This window comes from Diabrotica virgifera, chromosome 3 (genome assembly GCF_917563875.1).
Source record: "Diabrotica virgifera virgifera chromosome 3, PGI_DIABVI_V3a".
NCBI lineage: Eukaryota > Metazoa > Arthropoda > Insecta > Coleoptera > Chrysomelidae > Diabrotica > Diabrotica virgifera.
Window position 1 is genome coordinate 199227027 of NC_065445.1, and position 22034 is coordinate 199249060.

Below are 22034 nucleotides of genomic sequence, written 5' to 3' on the forward strand. Positions count from 1 at the left end.
CCACTTTTCGTAGTACGTCCATCCCCAATATGAACTCGTCGGAGATCTCGGCAATTAATACTTGATGTTCAACTGTGGTCTGGCCAATGGATACTGACATTATTAGCCTCGCCATATGTATTAATTAGCTCACCAGTTGCTGTTCTAAGCTTTACTGTTGCAGGTGATAATTTATTATGGTCTCGTACTACATCTGGACGTGCGATAGTTCTCGTTGCACCTGTATCCACCAAAAATGATCTACATCTATTATTGATACGACCTTCGATGTATAAGTTGTGGATTCCACCGGAGGACGTAAGGTTGACAGTTACTATGGGGGCTCTAGTTCTCGAGGTCGGCAGTTGCCCCTTGGTGTCGACCCGCTCTAGTTTTCCGACGGCTGTACGATCTTCTTACAATTACGTCGAATGTGGCCTACGTCTCCGCAATTCCAACATCTAGGCTCGCGTCTCTTTGGCATCTGATTACTCAATACTCTCCGTATCATTTCCTCCAGACGTTCATCGTTGTGTTCGTCACTTTCTTCAATGGTTCTTACTCTATGGCTTCGTGAAGTTTGACTAGCCGTTTCGTGTTCCAATGCAATAGCAAGTGCTTCATCTAAAACTTTCGGTCTTGCTAGTCGTAAAGCTTTCTGTAGTTCACTATCTTTCAGCCCATTGACAAAGGTATCTACCGCAATTTCTTCTAAAACGCTGTCTGGCACCTCCGGATAAGCCAACCGCACCACACGAGCCACATCTGCTTCAAATTCTTGCAGATTCTCACTTGCTCGTTGACTTCTATTTCTCAGTTGTGCTTTGTATACTTGTTGTAGATGGGCATCTCCATAGCGTTTTTCTAGACGAGTGAACAAGGTCTGGTAACATTTTTCTTGACCCTTAGGAATTGATCTTAATATATCTGCAGCATCACCTCGCAAAGCAGCAGTCAAGGAAACAGCCTTTTCTTGTTCGGTCCAATGGTTGGCGGTCGCAATAGCTTCGAATTGTCTAAGGTATATGGACCAAGAGGACTTCCCATCGAATGGTGGTAATTTAAATCTCATATGATGCGATGTTTCGTCTCTCGGTGTTTCATCCTTCACTACAAGATCTAAAGCTACTGCATTAACTGATGGTTGTACTTTTGTATCAGTTATCATGCTCTCTAGTTGTTTGATCTTCTCTTCTAGCATTTCTTTATTGTCGTCTACACTTTTCTGTATCTTATCGAATGTTCTGGAAACTTCTTCAAATTTCTCGTCGGTCTGTCTACAAACGTCTTTTATTACTTGAGAAACACTTTCAAATTTCTCATCGCTTTTTCTACAAGTTTCATCGATCTTTTGAGAAATGGTTTCGAATTTCTCATTGTTTTTTTTACTAACTTCTTCAAGTTTTTCGTTGTTCTGTTTACAAGTTTCATCGATCTTTTGAGAAACACTTTCAAATTTCTCGTTGCTTATCTTAGAAGTATCATCAATCGTTTCAGAAACAGTTTTTAATTTCGATAAGATTGCTTGTTCTGCTGACTGGAAGTGGAACGTCTCTGGATCATCTCCGTTCTTCGTTAGGACTTCCTCGAGTCGTGCTTGTAGGACTATCTTGAGCCCACTGCTGTCCAGATCCCGTTCCTCTAGCTGTTCACGGAGCTGTTTTACTGTAAGTTCTCGTAGCAACATCTTTGGTCGGCACACACGTACTTTCCAAAATGTCTTTTAAAAGTCTTTCCGAATACCGAACAATCAACGCACTTTAACTATTCCCGACGAATAAAGTCCAAAAGTCTTTTAAAGTCTTTCCGAATACCGAACAATTAACGCACTCCGGTTATTCCCGACGAATAAAGTTCAAAAGTCTTTTAAAGTCTCTCTGTAATTCACTTATTTATATCGCACTAAGTTTACCCCACACCTGACACCAACTGTAGCGTGATTAGTGTAATTACTTCTAATTACAATAAAACTAGCGGTTCGTAATTTATATACGACTTTATTTATATAAGTTACAGACGAATTTATCTTATACACTAAACTTATTCACAAAATATGCCCGTATTTATACCCAGTTGTTATTCTGGAACAATCGACTCCCATCTCGAGCTATCGGCTTGTTCCGCCTACGTGACGTACCTTCCAGAATTCTCCGGCGAGGCCTAGCACATCCGATTACGTCATTCTCGAGGTGTTTACTGTTATACGGGGATCGGCCAAGATTTCTCTTCCGCTACATTAATCTTTAAAATGAGACATAGAAAAGCTCATTTGCATGCGTAGAAGCCGAGTTACGATCGATAAAGCGTCGAAAAATACTTACCTACTTGACTGTGAGCCGATCTGCGCCTAATAGCGCGTCATTAAAATATCAATATCTTGTCCAAAAATAAATTTACGAACATTTTCATAAGCTCAAATTGTTCCTTTTGAGTTCTTCTATCATTATTGTTAATTAAAGTATAAATTTTTATAGCTCAAATTTGCTTGAAATCCTTATAAACAAATTAATGTACAAATTTTTTAAGAAAATTATAACTTGAAACGGGTATAACGTTAAAACAAATGAAGATAAAATAATTTAATGAACTTTGTTTGCAAGCCTAATAAATAAGCTTTAAAATGAGACCTTCTAAGGCTCATTTGCATGCGTAGAAGCCGAGTTACGATCGATAAAGCTTCGAAAATAGCTATTTTGCAATTTGCATTGTGCACTAATTTTACAAAATCTTGAGTTCTAATTGCTGGATTTGAGTTTAGTAAACGTTTTTTTTCTTTGTTTTTTTTATTAAGGAACCAATTTTATTTGAAACATTCTTTTTTATCTCTTTTAATTTATGAACTAGAGCCTTATAAACAATTAAATTGTTTATAACAATTTTTTGACCACTCGGATCGAAATCCACCCTCGAAATTCGTAATCAGCAGCCAAAAATCCATAAGAAACCGTTGAGTTTGTCCATCAGAATTGAAAAGGACACGATGACCCCTCTGGCGCCTAGACTAATACCAATTTTAACCTTCTCCGGGCAAGGTCATGTTAACATGTTTTTTTCAACCATGAAGGACCCTTGCTCATGACTCGTGGAGTTTTCGGAACCTAAAGAGCATATTAACGAAAATCTTTATAGGGAAACTTTAAACAAGGTTTATCAAGCAATGTGACCAAAACATCCAGAAACGCTTGTCATTCTTCTGCACGACAATGCTCTGCTTTGTCGCTGATAAAGTGAAAAAATCTACAACGAAAGAAATAAATAATATTAGAATATCCACGCTATAGTTCCGATTTATCGCTCTAAGATTTTTACATTTGAGTCACTGAAAATGGCGTTAAAAATTAATCGTTTTCAGATGGAACAAGAAATACAAATGCCGTTAAATAATTTTTTCTACGACCGTGCTAAAAGAGCCACTTTTCCGCACGCATTTCGTTTCCGAAAGTTGCAATTTCCCGCACGGCGTGCGTAAAATACCTTGTAATATGGCATTATAATATATTATAATACATGCAATAAACTAATATTTAGATATTATTTACTATTTTATTTCAAATTTATCTTATTGTGTTCATGTTTTATTGAAATAAGCGCTATAATTCGATGAAATAAAATTATTTTGACATAATATTTAAAAGTCAGATCAGTAGACAATTACAATGGTTTTGAATCGTCGTCATGGAAACCAATATCGTCGTCGTAGTAACCCATTATATTGAAAGTTCGGTTTTGACAACCTTGTCAAAGAATTAATTTGTGTATTTTCACTCCTAAATAAAAATTGATATACATAACTCTATTTTTTATGGCTTTTTTCCAAACGTACGGCCCTAGAAAAAATATTGTTGTTGCTATTTCCTAACTAGTGCGGAAAGTGATACTTCCCCGCACGAGACTGCCGTTGACCCAACGACGCGATAGCGGAGTTCGGGCAAGCAGTCGAGTGCGGGGAAGACACTTTCCGCATGAGTTAGGAACAATATTTTTTCCAGGGCCGTACGTTTGGAAAAAATCCACAAAAATAGTCATAATATCAATTTTTATTTAGGAGTGAAAATACACAAATTAATTCTTTGACAAGGTTGTCAAAACCAAACTTTCAATATAATGGGATGCCACGACGACGATATTGGTTTCCATGACGACGATTCAAAACCATTGTAATTGTCTACTGATAACTTTCAAATATTATGTCAAAATAATTTTATTTCATGGAATTATTGCGTTAATTTCATTTAAACATGAACACAATAAGATACATTTGAAACAAATTAGTAAATAATATCTAAATATTAGTTTATTGCATGTATTATAATATATTATAATGCCATATTACAAGGTATTCCACTTTCCCGCACGCCGTGCGGAAAAGTGCAACTTTCGGAAACGAAATGCGTGCGGGAAAGTGACTGATTTAGCACGGCCGTAGAAAAATAACTATTTCCACCTATACCTACAAAATTTTTTAAGCAGGGTATGCATCGGTTGGTGGAACTATGTAATATGTGCATTAAATATAGTAGTAATTATTTGTAGATATATTTACCGATAATTTTTTTCTGAATCAAAGATATGTTTCAATTTAACAAACCTAGTAATTCACTTATCGATTTTTTCTTACACTAAATTATTATGTCAAATTATTTTTTGTTTCAGTAAATACAACATGTACAAATATTATAAATAGTACAACAGGAGCACTTCCCATAGACAATCTCACCAATATTTACACCGCAGACAGCATACCTACTTATTTGAATCCGATTATAAGTACTGCTGTCAACTCCATTACTTTACCACCATTGAACGAACACAGCATAGTATCTCTCCCATCTCCTTCCAGCAATTGCGCTACTTTATCTTCTGGAGGTACTACGATGGTATTTAGTACCATCAACTCTACAAAATGCAGTACCAAATCTGAAGACAGTTTACTGAAAGTGGCTAAACCTGATATTGTTGAGACGAACGCAGAAAAAATTAATACAGAAGTAGAGAAGTCACTAAAAAGGAAGATAGAATTAAACGTTGAGGTAGAACCTCCTTCAAAACAGTCCAAACCTATCATTTTGAATCATAATATGGGCTTGATGAACTTATCCAACAATCATCCCTTAAAGAAACATTCTAAATTAAATAGAAACGGTGAATATGTACGAGATCTTCCCAAAACTACCGAATCTGAATCTAAAACTGTAAATTCAACGTTGCCCACGGCTACAGGTTATAGCACAGTAGAGATTTCAGCTAAAAAAGAACCAGAAGTGCCCAAGAGCAGCATCGTCAATAGGAATAGTCCAAGACCTGGAACTCCCACGACGACCAAACCACTTGCCATGAGAGCTAAAACGTTAATTAGCGAATCTGGTGTTAAACCCCCCTGTTACCAACCTAGGAGTGCCTATGGACCTTTGTTCAATGTACCTAGGCCCGTACATACTGCAGTCACAACTTCAACTACTTCAAACATGTAAGTGTTCTTATCCTGTTAAATTTTACTCTCAATGAACTAGATATAATATGCTAAATGTATTATAATTTTGAATTTATTTATTTGAATTTTTTAGCTTTATTTGACTGTTTATTAATGCATGCAATTTTTGAGTATTACGGTATTACTTTGGTTTTTTGCTTTGAAATATGTCGAATATGACAGGTATTTTTTATTTAATAAGCTGAACGCTATTGAGTTCAAATTTTATTAGTGTTACACTTCTTTTAAATCAATTTATTCAACATAAACTTGTTTACAATACGTTTAACCAATGACAACTATAAACTTCAAAAACTGAATTACTATCATTACTATTGTTACTTGAAATATCAACCCTCTATGTTTATATCAACGAACTGTCAACACTGATGGAATGGCCCCGTCCCATTCAAACAGTGAAGCGAGATTGCCTGCAACATACAAGAGAGAGGTCCTAGAGAGACAGAGAATTTTTCAGGTAAAATTTGCTATAACTACCACCAGAGTTGCCAGATGTGATTTTATAAAACCTCCACTTACAAACTGAAATTCCCTCCAATCACCCCAATTTAAATTTTGCCGCATTTTAATAAATTAGTAGTCAAATGTAGAGAACAGTAAACAAAAATTATACTACTTATCAACAGAGGGCCCTGGAAGTAATTCGTAGGTCCTATCTTCTTCGATTATATGAGAGTATAATATACAGTTCTATGTGTACATTCGCAAATTTAATTTCCCATGACCCCTTAAAATCTTCCATAATTTTCACCCCAAAAAATCTCCCAACCATTTCTGCTTAGAGAAGTTCCCCTATACGCTTTTAAATTACCCTAAAATTGTGGGAAAATACCCCAATCTGGCAACCCTGACGTACCTGACTAGCACTGTCAATTTGTTTGTTTACGAAAGATGGCGATTATCTTCCCTCCTTTACCTGATCTATCTCATCCTGAAGGCATTAAATTCGCTTCATGGCGATTCCATCAGTGTTGACAGTTCGTTGGTTTATATACATTTTCTGACGTTCTGTCGTAACACCGCTTCCTCCTATATAGTTATTCGCATCGAATAACTGGTCTATCAGGGATTGATTGAATTCAACAGGGTAGATCATGTCCATGGTATGGGGATAATCTCGATTTGAACTAGTTTGGGTTTACTTCTAGCTGAAAACTGGATGCGGTAGATTAGGTGGTTTATTTTCTGCAGGACAGTGTACGGGCCTTCTCAGGTTCGTTGAAGTTTCAGACAAAGTTCGTTCTTACGTGTGGGATTGTATAACCATACTGGGTCACCTCTTTCGAAAGTTGTACCAGTAATATGCATATCGAGCCTGTACTTGGTTTTACCACTTTGGAGCTTCAAACTTTTACGAGAAAATTACTCGACTTTTTCCAAATTTTCTCTTAAATTTTCAATATACAGCAGTTCCTAAAAAAACTGATACGACTCTTAAAGCGTATTTTGTAGAAAATTGAGCAGTGTATTTTGGATGATAAATACTTATTATTTACACACTGTCACTGTCACTGCCAAAACTTAAAATTTGTCACATAACTTATTCTGTTCAACCTCAAAAAATGGCTCCACATGCTAGCAAAGAACTAAAAGCAAGAATTGTAACGAAATTAGAAGATGGTTGGTCACTATCTGTCGTAGAGAACCATTTTAACGTAAACTCTGGAAAAAAAAGCAAGGTTCTGGAAGACCAAAAATATCTACCGCACGTGAAGATCGTACGCTTTTGGAGAGATTAGAAGAGAATCCTTTTGAAGATTCGAAGACTGCAAGAATTATGTCACAGTTTCCGGGAAGAAAGACAACAACTTGGCGCAGAATTAAAGCATCACATCTTAGGTACCGAACTGCAGCAAAAAACAAGCTCTTACACCACAACAGAAGCAATCAAGACTTATATTTGCTTTAAACCATCAGCTACAAAATCAAGATTTTTGGGACAGGGTAATATTTTACACATGAGAAAATTTTTCAATCTTCTAAAAAGGGCAAAATTGTGGTGTAAAATGCAGGAATTCAAAATAGTATCAAAATTGAGACCTTTTTAATTTTTTACATTATTATTACATACTTCTCCTTGAGGAAGCATTTCTCTTCCGGTGATCATCATCGATGGAAAATAACCATTTGCTTCATGTTCGGAACTTCTGTAGGCTAACAGGAATAAATGAAATTAAGTATTTCAATCTTTTTCATTATCAGCGACAAACATTAAAAGGTGTTAACAAACAGTTCTTATTATATCTTTCGATCATTCCGCTTCGGCGAGTTTTCTTAATACATACCCAATATTTTCATTAATTCTTGCCATAATTATGATTCAAAATTTCGTCCTTGATAAGAATGCAACTCTAAACGAACGTCATGTCTTGATACGACGTGTGTTATGAATGCTTCTGCTACTGTAGTCTCTTCTTGATTAGGAAGGGGTGCAATTTCAGGATATTTTTAAAAACAATCCATTGTTGCCATTAAGTACTTGTTTCCTCTTTTTGTCAGGAAGTGTTGTCGTTCAAAAGGCTCTCCGGAAAGATTTGTACCATGTCTCTTTATCCCACCGCTGTCACCAATGTTACACGTCTTTTAAACCAGTTTATTTAACAATAACTTATTTACAATACTTTTAACAGAATGGCAACTATAAACTTCAAAACTGAATTACTACTGTTACTTGAAATAGAAATATCAACCCTATTATGTTTATATACATTTTTTGACGTAACAATAGCACTAATTAGACTATCAGTAATGTACTATATATTTTATTTCAGCTCCACTAAAAGCGATACTCAGACTTTACTGTCAGGTGCAACAAAAATTTCTTCCCAAAAGCCTGATAAATCAAATGCCACCTCTCCACCGGAACCATCACAATCCAGTATTAATCACAAAATTCCAAATATACCTTCCCCTCAACAGTCCCAATCAAATAAAACTGCAGCACCACCAGTTGTCAGTCACCAACAGCAGTTACAGTCTACGAATACCACTACAAATAAACTTCCAAGTATTAATACATCTCAGCAAGTCCAGTCTGATTCAAACAGCACCAATAAAGTATTAAATATTAATATTCTTCAATCATATACGATACAGGTAAGTTTCTGTAGATCTCAGCTTGAAGCAGTACGTAAATCTTTCAGCTGGACATAGGTAATATACATTGAGTTAAGAGTGGCAGCTGCGCTTTCTTGTGTCTATGCCAATATTTAACCACACTAAGCGATAGCTCGATAATCGGCATCTTTAGAATCTGTTAGCTGTACGTACTTATTTTCAATTGGAACCGTGAAGCGCAGAGTTTTCTTTTAAAATGTTTACACTTCTTCAGAAAAGGTTGGTATTATCAACGCAATTATTTGTCAGAATGTGTAGATCTATTTGCTAATACATACTTTTGAAAAAAGACTCATATTTTGTAGACAAACAATTTCAAATAATGTAAATAGTTTTGAAACACATTATTGTTTACAAGATTGTACAAAATGTCGCAAAAGAAAAGAGATGTTCCCGGAAAGATAGCGGAAAATCGAAAGGAGAGATGAAAATATTTATGCACCCATTGAAGTAGATAACTCATTACTCAGTAGTACTTCATTTGACCACCACCAAGTCTCTTTATCCTCAAACTTCTTTCCTGACGTTTTCCCAAGTATTTCAATACCCGTCTCTCTAATAATATTGGCCATTTTTCTCCAAATTGTGTTGGAACATGAAAGGAAGCCTAAAACAATTTGGAGAAAAATGGCCAATATTAGAAATACTTGGGAAAACGTCAGGAAAGAAGTTTGAGGATAAAGAGACTTGGTGGTGGTCAAATAAAGTAAGTACACGGAAAAATAAAAGAGAAGGGAAAATTATATAAAAAGTGGCAAGAAACCAGATCGGACATAGTTCTTCAAAACTATATGGTCGCCAAAAAGGAAGCGAAAGTAGCAGTAGCAAAAGCTAAAGCAGAAGCGTATTCAAACCTATACGATTAACTTGATACCAGGGAAGGCGAAGCAAAGATATATAAAATAGCCAAACAGAGAGCAAAGATAACAAGAGATTTTAATCAGATTAGATGTATCCGAGATGAAAATAATAAACTACTAATTCACGAAAAGGATGTCAAAAAGAGATGGAGAAAGTATTTTGACAGTTTATTAAATGAAGAATTTGACAGACAGCCTGTGCGGTGGCCTGTGGGGCTAACGGAGACAGTAACAGCAATGGTTACCAGAATAACAAACGAGGAAGTGGCTCAAGCGCTTCAAAAAATAAAGAAAGGAAAAGCAGTCGGACCAGATGATATTCCTGGGGAAGTATGGAGAGCATTGGGAGAGACAGGAATAAGTTGACTATCAGGTCTATTTAATAGAATTATGGAAGTTTGACAAATGCCAGACGAATGGAGAAGCAGTATATTAGTACCTGTCTACAAAAACAAGGGAGACATACAACAATGTACAAACTACAGGGCTATAAAACTACTTAGCCACACCATGAAAATATGGGAGAGAGTAATTGATAGACAGATACGTGAAGAAACCGAAATATCCGATAATCAATTTGGCTTTATGCAGGGCAAATCAACTACAGATGCAATTTTCATTGTAAGGCAACTGATGGAAAAATGGAGGAATAAACAGACCAACGCTCATATAGTATTCATTGATCTTGAGAAAGCATATGATAGAGTTCCTCGAGAGATTCTGTGGTGGACACTCAATAAGAAAGGAGTCCCTGGCGAATATGTAAAGATTGTGAGAGATATGTATGAGGGAGTAACGACTAGTGTTAGGACAGGTGTGGGAGGGACTGATAAATTTCAAGTGAAAGTAGGATTGCACCAAGGCTCGGTGCTTAGTCCTTTTTATTCTCATTAGTTTTGGGCCAGATAACAGCGAAACTACAGGGTATCATTCCATGGTGCCTAATGTAGTGTTAATAGGAAATAGTGAAAGAGACTTAAAACAAAAAATGGAACAGTGGAGACAAGCTCTGGAGGAAAAAGGTTTAAAACTTAGTAGGACAAAAACAGAGTATTTGGAATGTTCATTTAAAGATGGAGTTACTACAAATAAAATGGTATCTTTGGATGGTGAAATGATTGTGAAAAGCAATAGTTTTAAGTACCTAGGATCGTTATTACAGAGTTATGGAGAAATAGATGGAGATGCATGCAGTAGAATTAGGGCTGGATGGGTGAAGTGGAAAGAAGCGAGTGGTGTGTTGTGTGACAGAAAAATTCCAATGAAGCTGAAGGGAAAATTCTATAAAACAGCCATAAGACCGGCTATGATGTACGGAACTGAATGTTGGGCAGTGAAAAAGAAAGGAACAACGAATGCATGTGGCGGAAATGAGAATGCTTAAATGGATGAGTGGAGTGACAAAGAAGGATAAAATTAGAAATGAGTATATTAGGGGAAGTCTAGGTGTGGCACCAATTGATGCCAAAATGAGAGAGCATAGGTTAAGATGGTTTGGTCATGTTCAACGTCGAGACGTTAACCACCCAATACGAAGAATAGCTGAAGTACAGATTCCTGGAAGGAGTAGGAGAGGAAGACCAAAGAAGACCTGGGGGAGACGATAAGGCAGGACGTGGTGGTAAAGGGAATTAACATTGATATGACCCAAGATAGAATTGTGTGGAGAAATGCAATTAGGGAAGCCGACCCCGCATAGGGATAAGGCAAAGAGAATGATGATGATGAAGTAGATAACTCCAGAACCATTAGAAGTGTCACCGAGGAGTTGGATGTCTCGCATACCACAGTTAATAAAGTTTAAAAAAAAATGACTTAAGTGTTTCAAATATTCGACATCTCGGGAGTTGTGTGTGTGCTATCGTATTTCTTTGAATGTGGACTTAATCCATTAGCCGAACTAAAAACTCAGGAGTTATTTCTCGGAGATCAATTTCATAGAATGGAGTTCTGTGAACCATTTCACAAAGATATTTTTATAACAAATCTCCTTTTCACTGAATTAAGGTTATGATATTGTAAGATTTGTGAAAAGTCAAAGACTGCCATGGCTGGGACATGTGCAGAGACAAGACGATGCAAAAACAACAAATAAAATATTACAATGAAAGCCGATAGGAGGGCGAAAAAAGGAAGGCCCAGAACGAGATGGTTGGATCATGTGGAAGATGACGTGAAAAACATGAACATAAGAAAATGGGGAAGGGCACAAGAGAGATCTGAATGGAAGGACATAGCAAGGCAGGCAAAGACCCATCCAGAGTTATGATGCCAAAAGAAGAAGAAGAAGGATCCTTGTCACCGAAAAATCATCATTTTCAGTACAGGGTCATTACAATCCTTCCAGAACGCGATATTGGTCTCAGGAAACTGACATCGAAGTATTGTAAATCGGACCCAACGCCCTCAAAAACTTAATGTGTGGACTAGGGAGTTCCGAATTCAACTAAATATCTTGCTCTTTTACAAGATATTATTCCAGCTATTCAGAATCTCCCAGATGTATGTTTAGAAGATGTCTGGTACCAACAGGATGGCTGATTCGTCCATACTGCACACTGCACGTATCATGAGAAATTATTTAAATACAATTTTTCAGGATAGCATTACAAGCGGAACAAGCCAAATCATATGGCCTGCGAGATGTCCTGATTTGGCTCCGATGGATTTATTTTTCTAATAACATGTTAAATCCTCCATCTATGACAACGACTTCAAGACTGCACATAATCAAGTTGATTTAGAAAATAAAATAAGAAAGGCTTGTGCTACGATTACGCCACAATAGCTTGAAGGCATAAGGTATGCATTTTATGATAGCCTAGGCTAGGTTATTGTCTTTCAAAATAAGGCGGTATTTTTAAACCTTTTATTTAGTTTACTTATTTTGTACAGTAGGATGTATTGTGTGTTTTTCAATTTCTTTAAAAGATTTATTTATTTGTGTTTAACTACTCCTAGAATAATACTTTTTCGGTTTTCGGTAAGCATAGCCCACAATAAAAATTTTCAAAGGTTTTTAACTGCATTGCACTTTAAATTATTTACGAAGATTTACGTAGCAGAATCAACTTCCTACTAAAAGTTAAAACTTCTGCGGCCTTGACGACAGCAATGGGCTAGAGATAGCACAGTTGCCACACTTATCTCAATGTATATATCCAGCTGAAAGATTTACATACTGTATATTACAGTGTTACTACATTTGATTGTTATTTTATGATTATTCATGTTCTTTAGGGTCCTCAGAACAAAGTAACGATTAGTCCATCCCAGCCATCATCACAACCACAAATACAACACACTCCTAGCCAAAGTGTTACCAGTTCCGGCACTAAAACAACTATTACCCCAACATCCAGTTCCCCTCAACAGCCGAATCAGAGTACTGTCAACAAAATATCGAATCCGCCGATCAAATCAAAACCTAGTACACCGATAGGATATAAAACGTTGCGGGATCCCCCGAAGAGTTGGAACTCTCAAATTTCCAAAGCGAACCTGACGAAATCTAGTCCAGAAGCAAAATATTCTGATTTGAAAAACGTCAGGCCTGCTAAGTTCTTCAAGATGAGGAACAATATGCCGAGATATTTGGGTGAGTATTCATTTTTGATTTGTCTGGTTTTTGATTATATGTACATTTGATTCTTCAAGAAACTATTCTTCAGATGGACCAATGACATAAATGAAGTATTCAGCAATGCCCAAACTATTTTTTCAGACTTTTATTATATTCAAGTTAATTTTCATCTACATACATCGGAAAAGTCTAGGGATATTTTTGTAACATAATAAAATTAATAAAAATAAATTATGTGGTCGTTTAATTTCAATTGAGTTTGTACAGTTACTCATCCTGTATATTTTTGTGAGTAAAACATAACGGCAAAAGTGGTAGCGGAATATTTGACAAAGTTTTTAGCAGGAGGGAAAAACTACAGTTTTTATACTGCAGTGAATATTCTGGTAGTTTAGATTTTGTTTGTGCTATAAAGTTCTTGTTTAGTTAGTGCATTGAAAATATTGTTCTTTATCATGAAATGACGTAATTTAACTTTGGATGAGATGAATAGGGCTTTGGGCCTTATTTAAGGTGGCATGGGACAAATTAATGTAGCTGAGCTCCCAAATGGGAGTTTCCCAAAGTGTTATAAGTCGATTGTGGAGGCGATTTTGTGACACTGGAAGTCCAGCCGAACGTCATCCAGGACTCGAGCGTGCTACAACTGCAGCTCAAGACCGGTTTTGTGTTAAGCACTAGAAGGCAATCAACAATTACAGCACTTAAATTGGTTAGCGACTTGCAGCGGGCACGCCAGTTAATCTTAGGCCGTGATACTGTAAGAAATCGTCTCCATGAAGCCAATCTACACAGTCGAAGGCCATTGAGATGTCCATATTATCTCCAGAGATTAGAGTGGTGTCAAGAATATCAAAACTGGGATGCAAATAATGGGACGAATCTAGATTTGGATTTCATCCGGATTCTCGTCGAGTAAAGAGTGTCGAGACGAGCTGGAAATGTAGAATGCTTAAGACATTAGGAACAGATTAGACATAGGAAGTTTATAGATACAGAGGTGGTATACTCCGTCCCAAACCATTTTTTCGTGCGTCATTAATTTTGACGTCATATAGGATTTTAAGAATGTCGCAAATCATTACATGGCATTTTAGTTAAATCTGACACTGACAGTTGTCAGAATATTTATATTTATATAAACATCAATATTTATACAAATATTTGCCAGAATATTAATATTTAAAATAGTTTAATGTAAAATTAAATAAATATAATATCAAATTTCACTATACAATGCCCGAATGTACCAATGACATAAAATATTTATATTTACGTAGTTGAACAAATTTCTAACCTAGAAATTACAGTTGTCATTTTACCATATTTTTGTGTCAAATTATCTTACTTGTCTCATTGATTGGTTATCTACAACTACACTCAGGTGCAAAAAATCGATCCACTGAAAATTTGGTCATTTTTAATGTCTCGAATTTCAACCTGTTGTCCGATTTAAGTGATTTTTTTATGATGTTATAGCCTTATTCATTAACAATATCGCTGTAGTAATATTGTTGGTAGAAAGGTAAACTGTCATTGTATACCGGGTGTACGAATCAAACTGTGTTTTTTCTCAAAGTTCGCATCACCCTGTGGACTATTCTAGCATTTATAAAATACTGAAATTAAAACCCAACTATAGCCTCAGGTTTTCTTAACATTCTGTTTTTAGATTGATTCGCTTATGTTGGATAATAAAAAAGTTAGGTACTTTAACAATTGGCCATGTTCATCATCAGTACGGGGTGTTTCTAAATAAGTGCGGCAAACTTTAAGGGGTAATTTTACATGAGAAAATAATGACAGTTTGCTTTATAATCACATGTCCGCAAACGCTTCGTTTCCGTGATACGGGATGTTCAATTTTTTTTACAAACAGACGATTTATTTATTGCTTTAAAACCAGTTGAGATATGCAAATCAAATTTGGTGTGTTTTAAGACGTAGTTATTGCACATTTTTTGACATACAACTAAGAATTTTATATTCACCATTGGCGTGTATACGGGTAATATGATCGGTCATAATACCCGTTTGCGCGCTAATGGTGAATATTAAATTCTTAATTGTATGTCAAGAAATGTGCAATAGCTCCGTCGTAAAACCCACCAAATTTGATTTGCATATCTCAACTGGTTTTAAAGCAATAAGTAAATCGTCAGTTTGTGAATAAAAATTGAACATCTCGTATCTCGGAAACGAAGCGTTTGCAGACATATGACTATAAAGCAAACTGTCATTATTTTCTCACGTATAATTACCCCTTAAAGTTTGTCGTACTTATTTAGAAAATCCCTGCACTGATGACGAACATGGCCAGTTGTTAAAGTACCTAACTTTTTTATTATCCATCATAAGCGAATGAATCTAACAACAGAATGTTACGAAAACCTGAGGCTATAGTTTGTTTTTAATTTCAGTATTTTATAAACGTTAGAATAGTCCACAGGGTGATGCGAACTTTGAGAAAAAAAACCCAGTTTGATTCGTACATCCGGTATACAATGACAGTTTACCTGTCTAGTAACAATATTATTACAGCGATATTGTTAATGAATAAGGCTATAACATGGTAAAAAATCACTTAAATCGGAAAACAGGTTTAGGAAATTCGAGACATCAAAAATGACCAAATTTTCAGTGGATCGATTTTTTTGCACCCGAGTGTATTTAAAGTATTGTAATCGTCAACCAATAATTGTACATCTATAAGTATAAATCCGTTTTAATATGCAAATACCTACCCGTCAAGGAATACATAATTTTCTAAGTTCAATGTATCACAGAGGTACTTTTTTTCTGTCGCTTCCAACTGTAATGCGTTAGAGAGAATTCGATAATCTGTGACTCACTGAAAAAAGGGTTTGGGACGGAGTGTACAGTAATGGGATGGGGTGGAATAATAATCGGTGGCAGAACGGATCTCGTTTTTCCAAACAGTTTCCTTACAGGTCAGCAGTACCACAACGCCATTCTTCAGTCTATCGTTCATCCATATACTGGTGCTGTTGGTGAAAACTTCAACCTCATGCATGATAATGCTCGTTCACATGTCTCACGTCTAGTGACAGACTGGCTTGTCAACGAGGTATTGATGTATTGCTCTAGCCAGCACAATCCCCCGACCTGAATCCCATCGAGCATGTATGGGACATGCTTCAACAAAGAATTACTCCACATATGAGTAACGTGTACAGGCCGTTTCGTTTCTGAGAGCGACTGATAAAAGAGTAGGAAAATGTACCTCAGCAGGATATCGACAATCTCATAATCTCATTTTGTCTATAAAAGACAGATGTAGAACCGTAATAAACCACAGTGGACGCCATACTTTGTATTAATTTTGTTTTTTTGTGGTGACATACTTTTACCTGGTGTCCCAATAAGAATGGCTGTCGGCCATATTTCAGGAACCGTTTATAGTACAGCTTTGAGAAAAAAATATTTATAACAAAAGTCGCCTCGGGAAAATCCTGGAAATTATTTTCATAATTGTAGGTCCACAAAATTTACCTAATGAAAGGGCACTGAAAATCCAATCGTCGTATTCTTCATAAAATTCTGCGCATATTTGATTTCACAAATTTAAGTCTACCTTTGCAAATAAGAGGTGGAGGTGAGTGGGAACCTTCTTATGAAAAAATGGCTGTAAGTCCGGTTCTGCTAAATCGAATTTTACATACTTGGTCTTGTTGAAAACAGCTCTTTTTCATCAATGTAAGTGTCTTATCTTCGAAATAACCTAATAAGTAATATGCAAGCTATGAGGCGTTATTTAATTATTTTCAGAAATCTAGTTTTCTTTGGAAAATATTAAATACAAGTATGCATTTTTAATCCTGTATTACAAACTTAGAACAAATTAGCAACATAATACCGAAAACCGCATGTCAATACCTTTTTTCGATCTCGAGATATCTTAAGAAATGTGTAAATTTTAAACATAACTGTTACTGTCACCGGTAAACGAGGTTAAGGAAAAGTAGTGTGCTATGGAAAAAACAAATAAACATTTTCCAGATGTAAACGTATATAATTAATTAAAACAACAATAAGACAAACAACACTATAAAATATAACAAAGAAATAAAAGCAACTACTTACTTAGTCTTACTGACTGCCTAAATGTTCAAATTGTTGCCCATCATTTTCGATGCAAGCATTTACTTTTCAAGAGTAGATTGAATAGCAACAGATTTAACTGTTTTAGACTTTTATTTATGGGGACGGATTAAAGACCTTGTTTTTGCCGCTAGGCCTACTACTCGAGAAAACATGATCTAGAATTTAGAGAATACGAAACGCCATTCAAAGCATTGCAAAAGCAGAAATTGATACTGCTGTTCAATCTACTCTTGAAAGAGTAAATGCTTGCATCGAAAATGATGGGCAACAATTTGAACATTTAGGTCGTCATTAAGTAAGTAGTTGCTTTTATTTCTTTGTTATATTTTATAGTTTTGTTTGTCTTATTGTTGTTTTAATAAATTATATACATTTACATCTGGAAAATGTTTCCTTGTTTTTCCATAGCACACTATTTTTCCTTAACTTGTATATACTCCTATACATTTCTCCTTAACTAATCGACATGCGATTTTCGGTGTTATGTTGCTAATTTGGTTTAATTTTGTAATACAGGGTTAAAAATGCATACCTGTATTTAATATTTCCCAAAGAAAACTAGATTTCTGAAAATAATTAAATAACGCCTCCTAGCTTGCACATTACTTATTAAGCTATTTCGAAAATAAGACACTTACATTGACGAAAAAGAGCTGTTTTCAACAAGACCAAGTATGCGAAATTCGATTTAGCAGAACCGGACTTACAGCCATTTTTTCATAAGATTCCCACTCACCCCCACCTCTTATTTGCAAAGAATACGAGGATTGGATTTCCAGTGCCCTTTCATTGGGTAAATTTTGTAAAATTTTGATTTTTTAATTTTTGGTATTCAATTACGCCCTCTAGCGGTGGACTTACAACTATGAAAATAATTTCCAGGCTTTTCCGGAGGCGACTTTTGTTATAAATATTTTTTTCTAAAAGCTGTACTATAAACGGTTCCTGAGATATGGCCGAGAGCCATTCTTATTGGCACACCCGGTACATAAAGGCATTCTCGTTATTTTTGACATTTCAACAAATTGGATATTAATTACATACTACTAATACAAATCGATTATTTTTTATCCAAAACAGTTCAACAAGAAATTACGTCTCTATCTAAAAATATTCCTAGACTCTTTCGATGTGTGTATTTAATCATCTAAATATTAATATTTTCAAAACATTTTTTTTACTTTTAGGGAACCCAGCATCTGGAGTCAAACCTATGTACCAAGTTCACACGAGTCCTGACAAGGAAAAAGCTCCAGACGCAAAATCAGACAAAATGGAAATAAGAAAACATTCCATCGTTAAAATTGACCCGAAAACGCTAAAACCAGTGTCTGAAAAAGCCCCGGAAACGACAAGTCTCAGCAACCACACCTCTGTCCACCAAAACATGGCTCCTCAAAATTTAAACAGCCATATATCGAGCCCGATGTATCCTACCCAGTGCCTAAATAACAGTCCAAGTGTCACGAATAGTGGTAGTATGAATCTACAGAATGATTTGAAGATAAATACAAGTTCCGTGTCGATTTTCAACCCGCTCAAGCTGCAAAGCTCCCCTAAAAACGAGAGGAGATCTCCCAAAAGTCCTCATTCTCCAAAATTAAAAACCAGTAGTACGAGTTCTCCGACGGGAAACAAAAGAGATAAGGTAAAGCAAATAACTTTTTGTAATTAAAAAAAACTTTTTTCATGTCCAAAAACGCGTTTAAAATTATCTGAGACAAAAATTGTGTTACAATAGATCGAGCAAAGTTTTAAAACTGTTTTTTTTTTGTAGCATGTTAAATATAGTATTGTTTATGGGATTGAGCCACAGTTGTTGTAATGAAAATTACATTTCTTAAATGAAATTATTGTTTGCTGTTTCGACTACCACTCCGGAAATCGTCCTCAGAAAATTAAAAAGAAAATTTAGGTATGAAAAATTTGCGAAAATTATCCTAACCTGATCTTTTTAGGTTATGTGTATCTTCCTTGCAAATGAAATTTGGCCTCCATCTTAAGGCACCTAGTAATCTGTGGTTGAAATGATGTTACTAGGGTGTATCAAATTCTGATTGTTTTTGTGTATTGTTTTGTGGCAGTTTGTTTATGTAATCTGTTACGTAGATGTGATTGTTGAAAAGGAATCATATTCAAAATTAAGATTAAATTCTATTATCAGATTTCTAAATTTAACAATAATCCATTTAAACGCTGTATTGTAACAATAATTTGTTTAATCAAAATTCAAAAAACATGATGCCTTTTTCAGTTGTGTTGTGTGTTGCATATGTATTGGGTACGGACTTCCAGGTGTACTATTCATTGGGGTGTTATTGTTGGAATTTTCTTGTTCTTGACTTCTTCTTTTAGTATTGGTAAAGCCTGCTGCATTCTGCTAATGGGTTTGTTACACATATTTTATCGTTAAGTACGATGAGGGCTGTTTCTTTCACTTTTCTCTTTTTCATGTCTGTTTTTTTTCATGCTTATTGATGCATCTTCCCATTGTACTCTGTGCTCCCTGTCTCAGGCATGTTTGCGTATCTGGGATTTGACGAAATCCCTGTTTTCAACGAAAACATTTCGTTTATAAATTCGCAAAAGTGTGTGTGTTATTGCGTTGCCGCTCCTGCAATATACAGATCAGATTTATCGATGGATTCTTATGTAGTTTTTTCTTCTGAATCCAAATCTGAAAACGGCATTTCGATATTTCTAACTGTTTTCGAGATAATCGACCTCAAAGTCTAAAATGTGACGTCACAATCGTTTTATTTTCTGCCGACACACTACACGTCCAGCTGAAATCGTTGCTATTAAGTAGGCTAGTTTTTTAATTTCGATTTGTTAAGCAAAGCATAGGTTATTTACATTTGAGTTTGACACTTCGTGAATGTCAAACTAAATTTTAAATTAAGTATTAATAAAACATTTGATAGTGAATATATAAAATAAATAAGATGTTCAAAAATACAGTTTGAGTATATTTTAAAAGCAATAATTTATTAACAGCTTTAAAAAGGTTTATACGACTATACGACCTCCCCTTTATGATAAATGGACTGTTCCATTTGCTATGACATTAAAATATAGTCGGTTCGCTAAACTCGACACAACTGGCTAGTGATTTTAGTAGGTAATTTTTTTGTTTTTTGCGAATTTTGCCAAAATTGGCAAAATTACTAATTACTTAGTAATTATTAACTAATTAGTAATCATTTTTTTTTTTGCCAAATTGGCAAAATTATTGACTAAGATCACTAGCCAGTTGTGTCGTGAGTTTAGCGAACCGACAGTATATGAAATAATATTGTTTGGTATAAAAAATTATGGTCTGATATGTGCAATTACATGCTTCTAACGGAAAAAAAATTGAAGATTTTTCTCTAATTATGTATACCAACAACATTTTCATTTATAACTCTTTTATTTTTAATTTGGCGAAGAAAAGTTATTCTTCATAAAAAGCTCTTCATGTTCCAAGATTTATGATGCAACCATCATATATTCATATATAAAATTTTATTAATTTTATACGAGTTATATAAAAATATGAATTTTGATCAAGAGTAAACTACCTTTATAGTTCATAACATTTCAATTAGAATGATATAATTGCACATTAAAACATAATTATTAATTCTAAACTACTTTTCATAATAGCAATTTTCCATATTATGAATTAAAATACGAAAATAAACAAAGTTTTCGTTATGATAATGCTCGTTGAAAATTTTCAGCTTGTTGAAAATGAAATTCCCATAGTTTTCATGTTCGATAATCCTGACACTTAGTGATTTTGCAGTTCCTGTCAAGTAGAAATTGTTGCATTCACAGAGTATTTTGTAAATGCCATTTTTGGATCTTTCTTGTGTATTGTTGGGTTTGGTTTTGGACAGGACAGATCTCAGAGTGTTGGTTGTTTTGAATATTTTTGTGATGTCGTACTTGCTGCCATTGCTTTTTATTTTTGCCGATAAGACCTTTACACATGGTGTTGTTGTCATCTATGAATCTCTTTTTATTAGTGTCTCTGGAGTGCTTGTGGTGTTTTATTATTTCTTTTCTCCAATCTTGTAGAATTCCTTGTTTATAAGTGACAACTAGTAGTCACTTTCAGTCAAAAGTTTGATTCTTCTCATATTTTGGTCAAACGTTACACTATTACCACCTAATCGACTTATTTATTCAAACTTAAAAAACTCACGTCCGAGTTTAAAAAATTATTTCGTTTTGTACCCAGTGTTCCGTTTTTGAAAACTAATAAGAACTGTGCAAATTAGACAATTAAATTGATTAAATTAATAGGCAAATAAAGTGTCATACTTATTTTTTTCCAAACAAATATTTATTTTACAAGTACTAATACTATCACAGTTCGTACCATACATTTTAAAAAATAATACAAACCTTTTAGCCAATTTCCAGAATTTCAAAATCAAACAAGTCAATAACATTTCCAGAATACATCATTTTTATTTTTAAAATAACATACATATCAAATTAGAGTTAATGTTGTGAGAGTAAACTAAATGTAAGACCAAATACTTACCATGTCGGGATAATATCATCAGGTTTCTTTTCTGGTTTTTTTCTCATGAGAAAAGGTTTTTTCTTCATGGTTTTTTTACTATGAGATCACTAACAGGAACATTTTACTGTCATCATTGCATGTGGCTGTCTTTTTAAAGACAAATCGTGATTCATTCATATTGACAACTCGGACATATATTACACATTTTAAAGTAGATGACTTTTAGATATCAATATTTTTGAGATGCGTTCCTGAGACGACTTTATTGAAAGATAGTTTATTCGATTACATGAAATCAACTTTAACTAAAGAATACCAGTCAAAAGAATTACTAAAAAGACAACCTCATGCAATGATAAC

General features: G+C 34.9%; 1 protein-coding gene across 1 annotated transcript in view; it reads left to right on the top strand.

Annotated features, from left to right (window-relative positions):
- The window catches only part of LOC126882283 (polycomb group protein Psc-like), a 123513-nt gene that overhangs the window by 56558 nt on the left and 44921 nt on the right, over positions 1 to 22034 (top strand). Inside the window, exons 7-10 of the mRNA XM_050647144.1 lie at positions 4633 to 5446; positions 8242 to 8566; positions 12688 to 13045; positions 18343 to 18803. Coding sequence (XP_050503101.1) covers positions 4633 to 5446; positions 8242 to 8566; positions 12688 to 13045; positions 18343 to 18803 — 1958 coding nt within the window. The remainder of the gene's footprint in view (positions 1 to 4632; positions 5447 to 8241; positions 8567 to 12687; positions 13046 to 18342; positions 18804 to 22034) is intronic.